A 17,872-nucleotide genomic window follows, 5' to 3' on the forward strand; every position below is an offset into this window, starting at 1 on the left:
TATATATATATATATATCAGCAAATTTCACTTTCAATGATGTACCTACTATCATTTTGCACAGTGTTGTTGCAAAACATGGCACATTTTAAAAGAGCAATTGTAGATAAACAAAACAGTCCAATAAGCTTCTTTTAATGAGTAAGTAACATACTTTATTTTTATTAATAATGTTTAGGTTAAATAGTATAGAAAGTAGGAGGATAGAAATGCACTTAGCGAAGGGCCAAAGAAGTAAAGTCATGCCATATATTATGAAATAAATAGATGTTAATACAATAAATAAAAGAAAGATTAATAAGAGCCTTCTATAATGCAGGCTACAAGAAGTCAACTTCTTTAGGGAAGTACTGAGAAAAGGTCTGTATAGAGTTAGTATAGCACAGCTAAACATAATAACCACTGGAACAAAACCGCCCCCACATCTTGGTCTTCTGAACACCATATCTATAAGATACATAACTGAGGATAGTCTTACAAAATTGACATCTTAGATCATTAATCCACAAGTTCACCAGGGCCTCCACATCTCCAGCATCCCCAGAGATGAGGTGTGGAGTGCAGGCCTCTCCTGACGCTCAGGAACCTGGCCGTCTGACTCGCCCTTCTGATGCTGCCTCCCAACTATTGGGCCACTGCGAAGGGGTGTGGTAGGGATGCCTTGGCTGGTCAAGACCGACCCGTCATGCCTGTGTTTGGGCCGGCTGAGGTCATGGTTGGACCTGGGAAGGGACTTGAGGAGGTGGTTGAGGAGCCGGGAGCCAAGAGTTTTGTCCATCCAGTCGCAGGTGAGGAGCATGTTGTGGACCTCGTGCATGCACTGGATGTAGCCTGTGCTGTATCTCTGCTGGGCCTCTAGGCCTAACGTTTGGTCTGGAAGAGAAAAAGATCAAGAAAACAAAAGATGGACTTAGAGCTGGAATGAGCTCCTGGTGGTGAGAAGAAAACTTGTAGTCAATAGCAGGTTTATATGAACTGCCAATATTTGTCAGAAAACAAAAGCCCACAACTGTCTCTAAAGTATATTTCTCATATTTCTTATTTATTATCTGTACATCATTCAGAATCAACACAAACCAAACCATTGCTCCATTGCTTGCCAGTAACTCTTTGGCAAAGTGAGCAGTTTCCTCAACAGCCTGCTGTATCAAATCCTTTAGCTACTTGTTTTCTGCCTTCTGGTGGAGGATCCGTGCACTCTACCTCGCGAGTGGCAGATTTATTCCTGTATATTTTGATTCTAATTTTACTGTTATGGCTACATTTAATAATACTCACTTGAAATTTGTATATATAACAAAGTAGAAAAAAAATATGCAGGTAACAAAAAAGTAAACTGTGGAAGATAGCAGAAAAGAAAAGAAAAAGAGAAATCCAGGTAATCTGTGAAATATGTTGTTGTTTTGCTTTGTTAAAAGCATTCGATTTATAATTTCGTCCAAAAAGCAAATTTTCCTTGTTTCAGGCCTTAGGGTGTTCAGGTATAATAGGCTGATGCTGCCCTCTGCTGCCCTCTGCTGCCCTCTGCTGCCCTCTGCTGCCCTCTGCTGCCCTCTGCTGCCCTCTGCTGCCCTCTGCTGCCTAATTTTAGCAGTCTCACTCTAATTTGCCAACTGTTTTCATTAGGAAACCTGATTACACTATCAACTATCGCAGCAGAAGATTTGGACAGCAGTTATAGTTAAATGGGGGAAAACAATATTCACCATAAAAACAATAAACACCATACATGTGTAAAAAAAAAAAAAAAAAAAACTAGCCAAAAGAGCCTTACCATTCAGGTGATTATTGCGGATGTTTTGCAGATGTTTCACCGTCATCTCCAGGATGTCTGCCTTCTCTAGTTTGGATTGCTGTTGGGAAGGAAGGAGAAGCCCTATAAAATTATGGCCGCTGCTTTGATTGACTTCGTTTCTTTCCAGGGGAGATGGGAGACGCGTGGTGGCACTTACATCCAGCCTGAAGGCTCCGATCACTGTTTCTTTCAGCTGATCCAAACAGTTGTTTATCCTCTCCCGTCGTTTCCTCTCGATAAGCGGCTTCCTGAGCTGCAACAACAGCACTCCATGAAGCCAAACACCACACCGATCGGAAGCAAAACGCGGTAACATCCTAAACACAGTGGTACCTTTCTCTCCTCCTTGGCCACGGGGTGTTTCTCTGCGTTGCGCGCTGCAGAAGACGCGGTCATGTTGAAACCGGTGCGCTTCTGTGCTTCTGTCGCTCCTGCCCTGGGTCTCAGCGCGTCTCTAGGGTCCTCGGCGCGTCACAAGCCTTTTATTTATAGGACGCGATTAGCATGTGAATGGACCAGCCCTTTGCCTGCAGGATTTTCCCACACACGGGGTCCCCATCAGTCAAGACTGACAGGTCACTGACTTCACTGAATGACCGGCAGAGCCTAGAAAAAAGAAAGAAAGAGGGAAAAAAAACACCAGCAGATGTCCAGCCTGAAACCAAGCACTGCCTTCCCTCCGCCCAACAGCAGAAAAAAAAAACTTTCGTTTTTCTCTCCGTACTGAACAAGAAAGTGCAATCACCGTGCCTCCCTCTGGGGAGCCCCTGGCCCATTCACACAGGGAGAGCATCATTACACTGCTCCATCTGTAGAAAGACCAAAACCTGCTTCCCCAAGGCTTGCAATAAGAAACAAAGTGACAAGTCGTTTGAAAAAGTTTTCTCACCATATGGCCTCAAAGTTTTTCTACAGGCCTTCCATTTGTGTTACAGTTAAAATCTGAAAAGTCAGGTGTGCATTTTCATTCAGAGGTTTGTTAGAGAACATCAGAGAACAGCATCATGAAGACCAAAGCACACAGGCCAAATATAAATATGTAAAGCATGTTTGGGTCATAAAACATTACTCCAAGCTGTGAATCTCTCATTAAACACTGTTTGGATAATTATCTGAAAACCTTCCTACCCAGACATGGCTATGTAGCTAAACTGATAGGCCACAGACAAGGAGTGCATTAATCAGAGAAACAGCCAAGAGGCAACTCTGGAGGAGCTACAGAGATCCACAAGTCATGGAGTCTTGGGACAGGACTACCATAACTAATGTGCTTCATAAGTGCATTATTACTATTCACAGTTCGCTACAAGCCCAGGACAGTCAGAACACAAGAACTTGGAAGATTCCCTTGTCAGATGAGGGTTAATTGGCCACAAGCAAAAATCTATTTGGGACAGAAAATCACTGAACACAGCATCCCCATAGTGAAACAGGATGGTGATAGCATCATACTGTGGGAATACTTTCATTAAGCAGAGACAGCGACAGAGACTTTCAATTCAATTCAGTTTTATTTATGTACCGCTAATTCACAACACATGTCACCTCAATGCACTTTACAAAGTCAAATTCAATCAAATCCTACAGATTGGTCAAAAAGTTTCATATCTAAGGAAACCTGGTAGTCTTGACAAGCAGCATTCACTCCTCATGAAAGAGCATAGAGGCACAGTAGACAGTCGTCTGCATTGTTGATGGCTTTGCAGCAATCCCTCATACTGAGCAAGCATGAAGCGACAGTGGAGAGGAAAACTCCCCTTTAACAGGAAGGAAAAACCTTCAGCAGAACCAGGCTCAGTGTGAATCTGCTGCAACCGACTGGGGGTTACAGAAGACAGAGCAGAGACAAAACCACAGAAGCACACATTGATCCAGGAATCCTTTCTGTGTTAGAGGTTAATAGCACATTATCTGCCTCACCTGGATGATGTCACAGTTAACAGAACACCAAACCTGGTGTACCTACTACGAAGAGAAAAATTACAGAGAACAAAAAGTAAAAAAATTAAATAACAACAAACAATGCAAATTGGAGTAGGATAACTCAGCAGAGTCAGAAAAATAGACCCTGATGTCCTCCAGCAGCCTAAGCCTATAGCAGCATAACTGCAGAGATAGCTCAGGGTAAGCTAATTGACGCTAACTATAAGCTTTGTCAAACAGGAAAGTTTTAAGTCTAGTCTTAAAAGTAGACAGGGTGTCTGCCTCACGGACCAAAACTGGAAGTTGGTTCCACAGGAGAGGAGCCTGATAGCTAAAGGATCTGCCTCCCATTCTACTTTTAGAGACTCTAGGAACCACCAGTAGACCTTTATTCTGAGTGTGAAGTGCTCTGTTAGGAACATATGGGGTAATCAGAGCTCTGATATATGATGGAGCTTGATTACTAAGGGCTTTATACGTGAGAAGAAGAATTTTAAACTCTGTTCTTGATTTAACAGAAAGCCAATGAAGGGAAGCTAAAATTGGAGAAAAGATCCCTCTTGTTGATTTTCATCAGAACTCTCGCTGCAGCATTTTGGATCAGCTGAAGGCTTCAAACTGCCTTTTCTGGACATCCTGATAGTAAAGAATTACAGTAGTCCAGCCTTGAAGTGACAATTGCATGGACTAGTTTTTCAGCATCACTCCTGAACAGAATATTTCTAATTTTGGCAATATTCCAGAGATGAAAAAAGGAAACCATGGAAACCTGTTTAATATGGGATTTAAATGACATGTCCTGGTCAAACGTAACACCAAGATTTTTTACTTTATTACCAGCGGCCAATTTAAGGCCATACAGATTAGGTGATTGATTAAGAAGTTTATTTTTTGAGGACTCTGGTCCAAAAATGTCAACTTCTGTCTTGTCAGAATTTAAAAGCAGAAAGTTTAAAGTCATCCAGGTTTTGATGTCATCAAGACATGCCTGCAGTCAAAGAAATTGATTGGATTCATCAGGATTTATGGATAAATATAGCTGAAGTGTCATCAGCATAACAGTGGAAATTAATCCCATGCTGTCTGATAATTTCACCAATCTGAAGCATATATATCGTAAAGAGAATTGGCCCAAGGATTGAACCCTGTGGTACTCCACAACTAACCCTAGAGTTTGAAGAAGACTTATTATTAACATGAATAAACTGGAATCTGTGAGACAGATAATATTTAAACCAGCCTAATGCTTTTCCCTTAATCCCTACAGTATGTTCAAGTCTTTATAGGACAAAATTGTGATCAATTGTATCAAATACAGCACTGAGATCTAACAGGACAAGTACTTGTGATGATCTCGGCACTGGTCTGATCCATAACTCAGCACATCTGCCCTGCTCCACCCTGCCTGCAATCATCCCTCACCAGTCCTACCTGTTCTCACCAGTATAAAACCTGCCGTCAGAACAGCCACCAGTGCCAGATTGTCTCGTGCCATCCCGGTAAAACCAATCCAGCGTTCTCTGTTATCCATCAACCTGCCTACCTGCCTGTCTGTTTCCTGACCTGTTTCAGCCTTCAGTTACTGAGCCTGCCTGATCCTGTTCTGATTCCGTCTGCCTGCCTGGAAACCTGATCTGTTCTGCCTCCTGTTACAGAGCCTGCCTGACCCCGTTCTGTCTCTGTCTGCCCGCCTGGAAACCTGATCGGACCTGCCTCTGAACCACTGACTCTGCCTGACCTGGACTGCCTGCCTGTGCGCCCAACCCTATCTGTCTCTGAGTACCGGAGCCCGTTCTAAACCCTGTGAATCTCTGAGCCCTCCAGTTACTGGTCCTGGACTGGACCTGGACCTGTCTTTCGGATTGCCCCTTTGTACTACCACTGGATCTCTGCCCTCTGTCAACGAACCCTGATCTCCCCTGGAAAGCCCCAGATGGACTAGCTGACAGCCGCTCAATGCCCTCTGCCACTGCAAGCCCTGTCGGCAGACGGACCTCCGCCCCCAGACCTTTTTCGCCTGCCTCGAAGCCGGCTCTCCAGGCTCTGGAACCCTGCCACCAGGTTACTGATCCAGCCTCACCCACATTTGGCCGTCATCACCAGCTGATCACTAACCTGTTGTCTCTGCCGCAGGGGATTTCCAGCCTGAGTGCAAGCCATTGTGCGCCGAGCTGCCGAGCTCACTTCCTGTTTCAAAATAAACATTTTGAAACATCACTGACCTGTCTTGGTTTGAATCTTGGGTCCAGTCCCCTTTCATTACAGAACGGACACAAGTCCATTATTTGAGGCCATGAGAATATCATTAGTGACCTTCACCCGAGCTGTTTCTGTGCTATAATGAGCTCTGAAGCCAGACTGAAACTGTTCAAATAGCTCTACTGGGTTTAAACACGATCATGTTCTAAAGATTCCTCCAATGCTGCCTCACTTACTGAGGACCTGTAACGATTGTAGCTGTGATGCTGAAATTCAGCCGAACATAGAAATACGTTAGAAAGGGTTTATTGGAAATACTGGCAGACCAGTAGATGCAGGTGTAACACACACAAACTTAAAACACCGTGGCGGCAGAGCACGAGTGAGGTGATGCTACGATCTGGCAGTGAGTGGGTGAGTGAGGCAGGCATACGAAGGCTGGTGAACAGGTGACCAGAGTTGACTAATTACTGGCAGCAGGTGGAGCTGATTTGAGCTGACTGGAGACTGAAGTGTGGACAGGGTGGTGACAGATGACTGTTGGCTGAGGAGAGTGGAAACTAATTAGTCAAGAACAGAGGAAATAAAAACCTAAATCATGACAGGATGAGGTAATCATGTTTGTGAGGATGGCAATGATTTTATTTTTAATATAATCAATTTTATTTATGAAGAATCCCATAAAGTCATTACTGCTAAGAGCTGAGGGAATGGATGGATCAAGAGAGCTATGACTCTTTGTAATGGTTTCAGTTCCTGTCTTAGTATTAGTTTTGGTTTTGGGTTGTATCGCGTTTGGTTTCTGTTATTGCTGGTGTCCTGTTCAGTCTTAGTTTTAGTTTATATCCTAGGTTAGGTCCGATGTTCTGGATTGGTTTAGGTTAGTTTCTCTTCCCTTCCACTTTTCCTGTCAGCTCGTTTCCTTTTCAGCCACCTTCCTTTCCCTGATCACCTCCACCCGTTCTGGCTAATTAGATTCACTCTGCTCACCTGTGCACCTGCCTATTTAAGCCTGCCTCCTCTGTCATCTCCCTGCCAAAAGACAAAGAACACAGCTGATAAGGAGTCTAGAAAAGGAAAAAGAGCAGTAAATATTTTAAGGAAAAACACTTACGATTCAGGTTATAGAATTATGTTTCATTATTTATTGGTAACAGGTTTAGCGAAAAGAATATTGTTTTTTTTTTTTTGAGCATGTTGTCCTGATCCACACTCCTTACTGGTTGGTGGCGGTAATGCACCATATAGTTGTTTGCCAACCGACAATAAACACTAAAAGAAGAAGAAGAAGACATCTCCCTGCCAGAATGTCTTAATCCTCCCAGTGCAAACTTCCAGCATTTCTTTATCTTGCCTGCCTGTCCGTGTTCTGACCTGTTCCTGTCTCTGAGCCAGCCTGACCCTTGTTTTGATTCCGTTTTGCCTGCCTGGATATCGGACCTGATTTGCTGCTGGACCTCAGTTTCTGTTTGTACCCGGATTCTCTGCTTGTGAGCCTGACCCTTGCCTGTCTGTAAGTTGGCAAGCCTGCTAATCCCTTTTGTTTCTTAATTGTCTTTTTACTCTGACCTTGTGTGGATTTGATTCCTGGAGTACCCGGTCTGGACTGCCACCGAAGCTCTGCCTCTCCCCTGGATCATTCCCCCGGTCTGTGTCTGCTCCTTACAGCTTATCCTGCCTGGACTCTCTCAAAGACTGTTTATGTTTGTTCATCCATCAAATAAATCTACTTCACATTTCCCTGTGTCTGGCTGAATTTCGGGTTCACTTCCTAATTCATTACACTCTTGGTAAGTTTGGCAACTGTGCTAAAGATGAACCTAGGATTATTTGTATTCTTCTCTATTAATGATGAAAAATATGCTGCTCTAACTCTGCCAAGGGTCTTTTTATACAACAGTAGACTGTTTTTTCCAGATTAGTTAGGATTCCTCTAGATATGAAGATAGCCATTTTCTCTCCAATTTCCAAACGTTGTGCTTCCAAGAATGCAGCTCTAAATGAAACCAGTTTCCTGTGAATGATTGCCTTCTTTTTCAAGGAGGCTACGTTCAAAACGCAACGAGGAAGTGGGCATTTCTGTGATACTGAGGAAATTAAAAGGGAGACAGACTCTTTAAGGTTGGATACAGCATTATCTGATAAAGATTTACCATAATGAAACCTTCATTTGGGGGTGAAGAACTCTGTTAAATTGAATTGAAAGGTTATTAAAAAATGGTCAGATAGGGGTGTAATGAAATGCTGTTAATTCTTCACAATCAATGCCATATGTCAAGACAAGGTCCAAAGTATGAAGACAAGAGTGTGTCGGTCTATGCACATTTTGAGCACAAGCAGTTGAATCTAGGATAGTTCAAAAGGCTACATTAAGGTTATCACATTCAATGTCAACATGAATGTTAAAATCTCCCACTAAAATGACATTTTCAGTGTTTAACACAATCATATTACAAGTCTGAGAACTGATCCAAAAATTGTGAGTAAGGGCCTGCCGAACGATACAAAAAAAACCAAACAGAAGAGGTTTTATTGCTTTGCAGTTTGGATGAGGGAAACTAAGGGTTAAATGTAAAAAAAAATGTAGTTATTAATTGGCCTGGAATTAATTAATAAATCAGACTGAAAGATGGAAAGGCCAACCACCACCAGGAGGACAACGCTAACATAGCTGGAGCTGTGGTGCAGTGGTTCAGATCAAAGCATACAATTGTGTTAAAATTCAAAGTCAAACTCCAGCCTGAATCTGAGAAGTTCCTGCAAGATTTGAGAACCGACATTCAAAGACAGTCTTCATACAGGCTGACTAAGCTTGAGTTATTTTGCAAAGAATAGACAAATATTTCAGAAAACTTTTAAAAAGAAAGAACTCAGGAGAATGAAAACATTAATCTCACTCGTTTTGATTTGCATTTGTACAAATAAAGTAAAGCAATGTAATATTTCTATTGTTAATTGCTACTTTGCATTGGTCTATCATAGAAAACACATTGACCGTCCTGGTCATGTAATGTGAAAAAATGTGGAAAAGTTAAAGGGGTATAAACACTTTTACACATCACTTTAGCTTTACAAATCACCTTATTCCACAACTGGAAGTTCTCATATCCTGATTTCATCATATTGCATGTCTTAAAACATTTCCAAAAAACATTTGCTGCTAACAGATGTCAGACTGACCAGATGTCACCCCCCCCCCCCCCCCCCCTCCATGCACCCTCACCCCACCTGAAAGCTGGGGCCCCCTGTTTCGGAGCCACGCGACAGCCAGGCGAACATCGGGTCGTGGGAAACGAGGCCAAACAAAAGCAGCTATTCATCTAAACCTAATCAGCATGAAGAGAGTAATAACCTTAAGAGTGGGCGGACAGTCCAGGAGGAGGAGGAGGCTGAAGGTTTGGCTGGTGACTAGTCAGAACAGTGCCCTTAGGAAGTGTGGTAGTTCCCAATCCATCATCATTCATACATTTAAAAATGCTAAATTTCAACAGATATAAATCTGTGTAACAAAGTTATTAAAGTGTTTTTTTTTCTTTCACTTTTGATTTTGAGTTTTATTTGTCTCAGTTGCATAGTCAGAGCAGGCATCATCTGTTTATTTGAACGGGGCATCCAGAAAATGATGTGCAAACAATGCCTACCTGGGTCAGCAGTTTGCTCTCGGGGTCACAAATAGTGCGCAGCCTGTGTGTCCCTCATCTTTACTGGGTTCAATCATCTGCACAGATCTGTCCATTGGATCCGACAGATCCATACAGATTCTTTCCTGACCTACTGGCTGCATAGCGGGTCCCTCTACAGACCACCGGACTCACGAGATTGAGCATTCATGCAAGAGTATGAATCGCATATTCCAGAAATTCCGCCAGCATTAACAAGCTGGGCGATAAACGTAAAGCTGCAGTTTCTGCTCGAACAAGCTCAAAGATGACTGCTGTTTTATCTGTTTTCTGTACTTCTGAACTACAACGATTGATATGTACACAGTTTATTGATATGTTTTATTGATTATTTATTGAACTATGTTTTCTCAGGACAAACCTGGCCAGGAATTGTGTACCGATTATACCTTGAGGTTCGAAGGTTTCATTTTGCATTTTCCCCAAAGCGGATGTGTTTTACGTTGCCAGTGTGTCTTTCTTCTCTGATTTGCTGTCAAATTGCTGTGTAGCTCCAACAAAGATAGAGCAGGGGCCTACCTTGTTCGAAGCTATGCAAAGCAGATGGAAAAACCTGGTCTACCTGGCCCCATTAATTTTAACTGGATCTAATTACTACAATTACTACAATGCAATCTACTGGGTTTCCTTAGATAGGAAACCTTTTAACCAATCTGTATAATCTGTGGGTAGGACTGCTGCATCAAGAAGGTCCTGGGTTCAGGTACACGCTGGGTCTTTCTGCATGGAGTTTGAATTTTCTCCATGTGCATGCGTGGGTTCTTTCCGGGTACGCCGGCTTCCTCCCACAGTCCAAAAACATGACTGTTAGGTTAATTGGCCTCTCTAAATTCTCCTTAGGTGTAAGTGTGTGTGTGGATGGTTGTTTGTCCTGTTTGTCTCTGTGTTGCCCTGTGACAGACTGACGACCTGTCCAGGGTGTACCCTGCCTTTTGCCTATTGACAGCTGGAGATAGGCACCAGCGACCCCAATAGGGATAAGCGTGTCGGAAAATGGATGGATGGATGAATTGAAGCCGAAGCAGAGTTACAAACACTGCTTTTAGCTGGGGTTTTGGTCCAGGAACAGTCCAGGATCATACTCAGGAGATCAGAGACAGGCAAAGGTTACACCCAAAAGCCTTTATCCAGAATCCGATCCAGGGTCTTGATCCATAACATATGCTCAGAGAGACAGAAGTGCAGGAGGGCTAGGGAGAGAGACTGAGTCAGGTACTTGCACGGGTCGTTGTCCAGAATCTGAAGACCAAATGAGAGAGTCCAACAGGGCCAAGGCAAACAGGCAGGAATCCAAGGAATAATCTGAGTCACACACAGGAAGGCAGTCAAGGAATGCTGGAAGGTCTGCTCACACTCAACCTACATTTTGGGCCAGTGGGGCCAGGCCCCACCAGATGTCACTGTGGAGCTCTATGTTCGCAATAATCAATGGGGACATTGTCGTTCTTTATAGAGCAACATTGTAAAAAAAGACAGATTCCCTTACCAATAAAATTCTATTATAAACATTTGTGTCTATATATCTAAGTCTGCCAGAACAGACTTACATTCTAACAAAATAGTCGTGTTTTTTGTTAAAAACCTCACAATCGCTTTACATATACCTGCTTGAGAACACCCCAGCAATATTGACCTCAAGATAAATGGGATTTTCTTTTCTTTCAACTAATCTGAAGATGTCTCTCTGCTGTACATATTTCATGCAATGGATAAGAACGTGTTGAACCGTCTTATCTTCCCGACAACACTCACATTTCCCAGTTAGCTATCTTCCTATCACTTTCAGTGTTCCATTAAGTCTTGTGTGTCCCAGTTTCAAACCTGATATTATTGTCCTCTTCTCTCCTGCTTAACTCACATGTATAACGTTGCCTCTGTTACATTTCCATGAATCAAATAATAGAAATGGCCCGTCATCCCATCATCTCTGTCTTTTTGCTATATTCTCTTTGTATTTTTTAAATAATACTCTTAACTTCAGCCTTCCCATACTTTAGTGGAATTTTTCTTTTTTCTTGCGCCACGTTTTGCACATCCATTAGCCAACTCGCTACCCTCTTCTCCAATATGGGCCAGCACCCATAGGAACATTACTTGTTTCCCCAGCATTCTCACTGTTCATTACCTGTGGTCGTTCTAATACCATGTACATCCTTGATTCTGAGTCAATGTTTATCATCCTTATTAATGCACAACTAGAATCAGAAGCAATTAAAACTTAATCTGCCGCATTTTCTTCCACACACAACACTAAAAGCAATGTCAGCAGTTCTCTTGTATAGACTGACACATTTTCATTTGTTCGTTTATTAACTTAAATGCCAAGATCCGGAGTAACATACCCTACCCCATTCCTACCTTTCTTTGTTTTTTAAAGCATCTGTTTACACCTCTAAATGGTCAGGGTACTTCCTCGACATACACTCACTGTCAACTCATGACAGAGATACAAAAATGTTGCAAACACGAGGTAATGACAATTGGTGGAAGAATCCATTGACAAAAGCTGGTTTATTGTTACACCATTTATACACACGTTAATTCAACAAGCTTTACAGAAAAGAGAATAGAAAAATATATTTTACATGAAAAACCACAATCACCATTAAAATAACTATCTTTTATAAGCATTTAATAAAAGGACTGCAAGTTTGAAGAAATTTAAATTGACATTGTTGATAAAATAGACCGATAAATTAAGACTCTCCCTTTTAGGAAGGCTGTGGTTAAAAAAAACCCCCAATCCTACCTTTTTTTTTACAATTTTTCGGGATTTCAGTCTCCACATCTGAGGAAACTAGAAAGTCTCCTTTCTCCTTTTTCATCTCTGGCTTTAGGAATGCTGAATAAGCAGTTCTCTGAATACCAGGTTCATACCTGTCTTCAGATTGATTTAGGTCTGAGACCTCAGAGCGGTAATAGCTTAAAGCTCCTTCATTCGTAAACATGGTGCTGATGTAGTGATGTAATGACGGGTCTAATAATCTGCTGCCATGCAAACAAATATTGCTGGTTGGTTTCTTTCCTTTACAACATATGAATTCAAATGCAAGGCCATAAAACATTATGTTCCTTTGAAACCAGACCGTGATTTAAAAGTGGTTGTATATTGGAGTCCAATTGGAGATCACAAACTGAATGTAGGACAGTTGTTTGATAAAAAAAAAGAATGTCCACATACAGTAATTCCAGAAACTAGAGTATTATTTAAAAGTATTATTTAAAAATGTATTTATTTCAGTAGCTCGGTTCACTTACTGAAACACTTGCAGATGAATTACAGACTGATGTTTTCAGGCCTTTTTTTCTGTGATTTATGATGATTTTGCCGTTGGATCATTACATCAGAGCAAAAAAACCCCAAAAAAAACCAAACATCAGACTGAGGACAAAAAGGGGACTTTGAATTTAGCCTTATTGTTAGTTGAGTTGCTAAGAGTATTTCAGAAACTGCTGATCTACATGGATTTTCATACAGAGACATCTCTCAGGTTTACAGAGAGAAAATCTCCAGTTATGGTCAGCAGTGTGAACAAAGATACCCCTTTGATCTCACAGGTCAGAGAAGAGAGAGTTTACTGAAAGGAATAATGAGATTTTATGTCTTTTCAGGCACAGAAGTATGAAGGAAGTAACATGAAAGAATAGATTTATTAACCCTTAAAACAACACTAAAAAAATAATCTAAAATTGAGCAAAAGCGAGATCATGAGAAAATCAGTTAATCTGAAGTGGGAATACAAGATACGTAAAGGTCACTAGCATTTAGGATAATCATCTTTTGTGATCATTTGTAATTGGAGCAAATATCCCAAAACAAAAACTCCCCTTCCATTTTTCTGAGTGAACAACATTTTCCCGCTGATTCTCACGTTTTACTGTTTTTTCTTTGTTGTCTCCTTTTTTTCAGAGAAACTCTTTCCATCAGGCTGCTTCATCCATTTCAGTTTGAGTTCTCTTAGTCCATTCTCTAGCAGTCTGCTGTTCATCTGGGAAAATCAATCAAAGGACAAGATTTAAAGTCTCAAACTACAGAACAGAGAACAACCCAGGGCACTGTGGGGTAATTTTATAAAATTTGACAATGCCTGGAAAAGGAGCGGAAACTGGAAACACAAGTCATTATTAAGAGAAAGTAAACTTTTCATAGGGTGTTACATATTTTATACATATATAGTTTTCCATTTTGACTCAGTCTTCAATGAATCCGCTGAGGGTTTCAGTGCGTAGCGTGCCCTGATTCTCCAGAGAAGTCTTTTGCCCCACCCCCTTTTTGCCCACAGTCCACACTTCGCCCAAGTTCGCATTGATCCATCTCTGGATCCCCTGTCTGTACACTGACTCATTCTCATATGTAATGAGATCAACTATGGCAGAATCATCAAAGAACTACTGAAGGTGGCAACCTGGTGAGCTGATGGAGAAGTCTGCAGTGTAGAGAGTGAACAAAAACACTCCCAGCACAGTTCCCTGTGGGGCTCCTGTACTGCAGGTCAGCTTGTCAGAAACACAGTTCTGTGTCCTCACATACTGTAGTCGACCAGTGAGGTAATCCACTGGGACAGGTGGTGGCCCACTCCTGACCACTCAGGCTTGTCAGTTTGCTTGTTGGGTAACTTTCATGATAGCATTTTGGGGAAAAATCTGTTTGCATTGCTTTCGTTGCCCTATTTTTCCCTAAGAAAAATAGGGCAACGTCCTGTTGGGTCCCCAGAGTGGGGTGTCTAGTGGATCTGTTGCCGGGGTCTGTGCCTCCCGCTAGGGTGGGGTTTTGAGGACCTTGGGGCAGCCTCCAGTGGCTACTTGCGATTCTCTTGGGGGGGTCTGTGCCAGCAGACGTGGGTTACTGGCCTGGTAGCTGTGCTGCTCCTTGGTGGGTAAGGGGCTCAGAGTTTTTGGGGTGTGCTGCCCTGGGAAGGGTGACCTGGCAGGACCATGGAGTCCTGTGGAGTATGTTGCTGGGGCTTTGGGCCGTATGTCCCTAGAGGTTTCCTACCACTGTTGTCACATGCTTACACCTTGGTGTAGTGGTGAGTGTCCCTGACTCTCATTCAGGAGGGTAAGGTTTAAATCCCAACTGGGGTGTTCTGTTTTACTGCCAAATTTCATTGGAATGTATGTCGCTATGACAATAAAGATGGTTATTATTATTAGATGCTTGTTCAGGAGCAAGGATTTCTGGAAAGTCAGCCGCCAGCTAGTGACCTGCTGCCGTCTGCAGTGTTATTTACCACAAACGTCCATTTAAAAAAGCATGTAATGAAAACACAAATTTTTTTAATGGTGTTTGCATTAGCCACTGTATTTGAGAGAGAAGTTGATTCAGAATTGTACTTACTGTGGTACTTACACAAAACAAAAACATGAATGTTATTAAAAGTTATTAAATATGCAACAAAACTTAAATCTGAACTGTCCCTTGAATACCTGCAGCAAGATGGTGTCCAGGTCCAACGACGACACAGATATTTTCACCACCTTCCTCTGTATTGTCTTAGGGTAGTCTAAAGGAGTCATAAATATATATTCATGATACTGTGTATTTCCGAAATTTACTGTTGAGAGAAAGATGAGTGTTTTGCCACTTTTGATCAGAAATTTTGTCACGGAAAAGACTTCTTTCTGCCAAATTTCAACTAATGTTCACAATTAACTCAGTATTTAAAAAAGGTGGATACACCATGTCAAGGTAGGAGTTAAATATAAGAGTTGGAATGGAAGGGCTTTCAAAAACCTTTGGATTTTTGAGTTCTTGTTAGAAAATTATTTATTTATTTTAACAAGGTAATAGCTGTAATAGCTCTAAAACCACCTTTTCAGGCATGAGCGTCGGATAAATTTGTCATAGCTACCTGACCTGAATATCATATGTTTCTGTCCACAGACAAAACTGTGTTATGGAACTGAGCCCCATAATAGCTGGACTCAAAGGAGGATTTAAGGCTGAGGAAATTGAAGAAGTGAAATAAACATTTTAACCCATGTGTCCTACTCACTTGGTGTGGATATGTATTCAGGCCCAGTCAATACCTTAAACCAGTTTTTCTAAGAATGGTCTTTGAAGTCTGCTTCTACCCCATTTTCACGAGAGACTCATCTGTTTTGTTCATTCTTCCCTGGAGCGTAGCTCAAGCTCGGTCTGTCTGGATGGACACTGTCTCTGAAAACCTATTTGCAAGATTCCCAATAGCATTAAGGTGTTGGTCATTTTAACAGATCAATATGTTCTGCTCTGCACCATTCCATTTAAGCTCTGGTTCTATGTTTAAAATTGTTCTCCTGTTTTGCTGAACCTCAGTTTCAGCATTTTACAGTCTGTAACAGGTTTTCTTACAGCAATACAAAGTATTTAACTCCACTGATTTCCAGTTAGCTCTGATTAGCTTCCCAAAACAGGGGTGTTGAGAAGCTGGTCAGAGCTAACTGAAAATCAGTGGAGTTAGATAGTGTAATATGTAGAAAATTTTTACTGTGGGTTCATCTGAGCAGAACACCATCTCTCACATATTTGCTGTCTTCTACATCGGTAATAGCAAAGTGAAAAAAGGAATTCTAATGCCCTTTTTTTGCCATTCTATCACCAATAGGCCGTGGGCCAGAATCTGTAGGATGACTTTTCGTATGAACTGTCAGGGGGCAACTTTCTTCCACCAGGATAAGTTGCTACACATAGTAGTGATCTCAAAACACCAATGTTCCCACGTTTTCACTTGCACATTAATAAGTTAAAGCCGCTAAAAAATCTAAACTGTTGCGCTACGGTCCAAGAGGTCACGTGGTTCGATTTTTGCTGCTCAGCCAATCAGATCGCTGTATTGTCAGCTGAGCAAGTTCAACCAGTTCATTATGCTGCACCCGTAAAGGGTTATAAACATTTGTTTCCAGACGAGGAAAGCCCAATAAATAATAGCATTTTCTGGCGCCAGTTGGCAAAGATCTTGATGGCAAGGGAAAAAAAAATAGCCCAGTCCATCCATGATTAATTTTTTCTAACAGGTCTATCCCTGCTGGGTTCATCAGGGGTGCTGGTGCCGATCTCCAGCTGTCAATGGGCAAGAGGCAGGGTACAACTGGACAGGTCGCCAGTCTATCACAGGGCAGAAATAGTCCAGACTTTGCCCAATTTACTGTGATATCACCAAGACCTGCTGCGCTAGAATACCACAGGTGACAGGTGTCTTTGTGCCAAACGAGTTATCCCGCCAGAATTTGTATCCCTGCGTTTGGAGCGTGCTTGAAATCAATAAAACTTTTAACCTTCAGCTTTATGATGTCTAAATATTTTTAAGCATCACATTCTAATAAAATTGAATTGATTTTTTTTAAAACTCCTAACACATTGTTCTATTTTTAAAAGCGACATATCTCGTTTTCTTAATATAGTTAATATCTCTATCTCTTGGTTGAATTAAAATCTTATTAGATCTGATAATTTTGGCTGTACCTTTATTCAGTGTTCATTTGATCACACGTGAAATCCGCTTTATATGATCTATTCATGCGGGTCTAGCTACCAAAAGAGAAAAAGAAAAAAGACAAACAAGCAGACAGCTGTGATGGACTCAGCGAGGTGGGTTTTTGGTTTCAGCAGACAGACGTGCGACAACCTAATAACATAAAGCTAATATTTTCGTGACACATCTGGAAATGACCACAGAGGCGTTTACTTTCTCATAACGTGTTATATTGAGTGAGCAATCGAGTTTTAACCGACATAGCAATCCTTTATGATAGCACTAACAAGTGTTACATTTTCAGTTTTTTCACACTAACTGCACGATAATGTAACGACACCATTGCTATATTTCGTTAAGAAAAGTAAAACATCTTCATTTCCACGCCTAATAGGTTGGAAATGAGGCGCAGTTGACTGGATTCATTCATCCAGCTGAATGCGCTCCCGACGCCGGGGAAACAAATTCTGGTGTGGATAAGTCGTTTGGCACAAAGACACCTGTCACCTGTGGTATCCTAGCGCAGCAGGTCTTGGTGATATCAGAGCAAAATTAGCAAAAGTCTGGACTATTTCTGCCCTGCGATGGACTGGCGACCTGTCCAGTTTATACAACGCCTCTTGCCCATTGACAGCTGGAGATCGGCGCCGGCACCCCCCACGAACCCAGCGGGGATAAACGTGTTAGAAAATGAATGACGGATGGACTGGGCTATTTCTTTTTTCTTGCCATCAAGATCACTGCCAACTGGCGCCAGAAAATGCTATTATTGGGCTTTCTTCATCTGGAAACAGATGCAAACAAATATCTTACGGGCGCAGC

The 17,872-nt window shown here is 41.8% G+C and overlaps 1 protein-coding gene across 1 annotated transcript; it reads right to left on the minus strand.

Annotated features, from left to right (window-relative positions):
- Positions 1 to 123: 123 nt before the first annotated feature.
- Positions 124 to 2,394, minus strand: her8.2 (hairy-related 8.2). The gene is made up of 4 exons (XM_012859859.3): positions 2,128 to 2,394; positions 1,952 to 2,047; positions 1,774 to 1,852; positions 124 to 872 (listed from the first exon to the last, which is right to left on the minus strand). Exons 1-4 carry the CDS (start codon positions 2,188 to 2,190, stop codon positions 511 to 513), a joined length of 600 nt encoding a protein of 199 aa, XP_012715313.2. The 5' UTR covers positions 2,191 to 2,394; the 3' UTR covers positions 124 to 510.
- Between the last annotated feature and the right edge of the window lie 15,478 nt (positions 2,395 to 17,872).

Source organism: Fundulus heteroclitus, chromosome 18 (assembly GCF_011125445.2).
Source record: "Fundulus heteroclitus isolate FHET01 chromosome 18, MU-UCD_Fhet_4.1, whole genome shotgun sequence".
Taxonomy (NCBI): Eukaryota; Metazoa; Chordata; class Actinopteri; order Cyprinodontiformes; family Fundulidae; genus Fundulus; species Fundulus heteroclitus.

Excerpts from the sequence above, each read along its gene's own strand:
- her8.2 (XM_012859859.3), bottom strand. The coding sequence starts at position 2,190 with ATGACCGCGTCTTCTGCAGCGCGCAACGCAGAGAAACACCCCGTGGCC. Across the intron at positions 2,048-2,127 it reads TGGCCAAGGAGGAGAGAAAG|CTCAGGAAGCCGCTTATCGA; the intron begins GTACCACTGTGT and ends CTGTTGTTGCAG. Across the intron at positions 873-1,773 it reads CCGCAATAATCACCTGAATG|ACCAAACGTTAGGCCTAGAG; the intron begins GTAAGGCTCTTT and ends TTTCTCTTCCAG.